This window comes from Myotis davidii, unplaced genomic scaffold (genome assembly GCF_000327345.1).
Source record: "Myotis davidii unplaced genomic scaffold, ASM32734v1 scaffold211, whole genome shotgun sequence".
In the NCBI taxonomy this organism is placed as follows: domain Eukaryota; kingdom Metazoa; phylum Chordata; class Mammalia; order Chiroptera; family Vespertilionidae; genus Myotis; species Myotis davidii.
In genome coordinates, this window is record NW_006282523.1 from 7,615 (window position 1) to 8,982 (window position 1,368).

At 62.6% G+C, this 1,368-nt stretch overlaps 1 protein-coding gene across 1 annotated transcript in view; it reads left to right on the forward strand.

The window, feature by feature from the left end:
* Positions 1-1,368, forward strand: part of CBX2 (chromobox 2) — a gene marked incomplete at its 5' end in the record, with an annotated part of 5,570 nt that overhangs the window by 1,522 nt on the left and 2,680 nt on the right. Inside the window, 1 exon segment of the mRNA XM_015559725.1 lies at positions 916-1,021. Within this exon segment, the coding sequence (XP_015415211.1) occupies positions 916-1,021 (106 nt within the window).

Below are 1,368 nucleotides of genomic sequence, written 5' to 3' on the forward strand. Positions count from 1 at the left end.
GGGGTCAGCGAGGATACCGAGATGGGGCTGTCGGACCCTGAGAGGCCAGAGAGGTAAAGCCGGTGGCCTGGGTCACATCCTGGGCGGTGGGTGCTCTTTCTCCCGGAAATGGGCGGGAGGTCCCGCCGGAGGCCGGAGCTAGCGGTGACGTAGGAGACGGTCGGGCTGCCTCGGAGTGTCCGCTCCAGCTGGTGGTGCTCACTGGACCCTGTAAGGGTCACCGGCGAGGCCCCAGGGAGATGGCGTCGGCCCGTTTTAATGATCAGGGAACCCCTCCAGGTAGATCCTCTTCCCGGGGGATGGGCAATAGCCTGAAACACAGACTCTCTCGAGGGGCTGGGAGGCATCTCTTGTCCGTGGCCTCGTCGGGGCTGGTTGAGGGCGTCCTGGGGCTTCGAGCTCGGCCTCTGTGGGATCCAGGAACCGGGCGTCTTAGGAAGGGGAACAGGCGGGACTGCGCAGGGCACTGGCCCGGGAAGACCCCGTGCGGAGCCAGCAGAGCCGTGGGTTCTCTGTGCTCCTCAGACCTGCAGGTTTTGTGCGGGTAGTTGCGAGGGGTAGGGGGGTGCTGGGGGCAGGTCCTCACTCGGCCTGGACTCCGGTTTGAAATGAGGAGATTGGGCCACGTGACCACACGACCCCTCGTGGCATTCTAGAATTCTCCGGAAACATTCTGCCCGCGGAAAGGCCTGGGTCAGGTGTGCTGTACGTGGAGTCGGAATCGGAGAGCCCGAAACTGTTCACGTGCGGGGTTCGCTTGGCTCTCTTCGACTTGTCTTTACCCGATGCCAGTGGAATGGAGGGGCGTGCAAACATCATGGGCGCTGCAGAGGGCTGGGCTGGAGGGGACGGGGTTTGAAGCCATGGGGTTCTGTGTGCGGGCGGTTCTGTGACCCCGATGGTGATTCTCTTCAGGGAACAGGAGAAGGAGGTGCAGAACCGGAAGAAAGGCAAGCGGCCCCGGGGCAGGCCGCGGAAGCTGGCGGTGCTGTCCTCCTGCAGCCGGCACTCCAAGCTCAAGGTGGGCGGCTAGGTCTGCTCTGGCTGCTTGGGTGGGAGGGCCAAGGACTTTGGGGAGGGAGTCCCTGGCCTCGCGCCGCCTCCAGGCCTCTGCGTGGGGTCGCAGCGAGTGCAGGCTCCTGAGCTGAGGATATTTCTCCATTGGTTTCTATTTTTATTTCTTTATTTCCATTGATCTTTAGAGAAAGTGGAAGGGATGAGGGGAGACAGAGAGACGCATTGATTGGTTGCCTCCTGCAGAGCCACGACCAGGCACAGGCCCTTGACCAGAATCGAACCCAGGGCCCTTCAGTCCACAGGCCAACGCTCTGTCCACTGAGCCAGGCCCGCCAGCGCCATTTCCTGCTT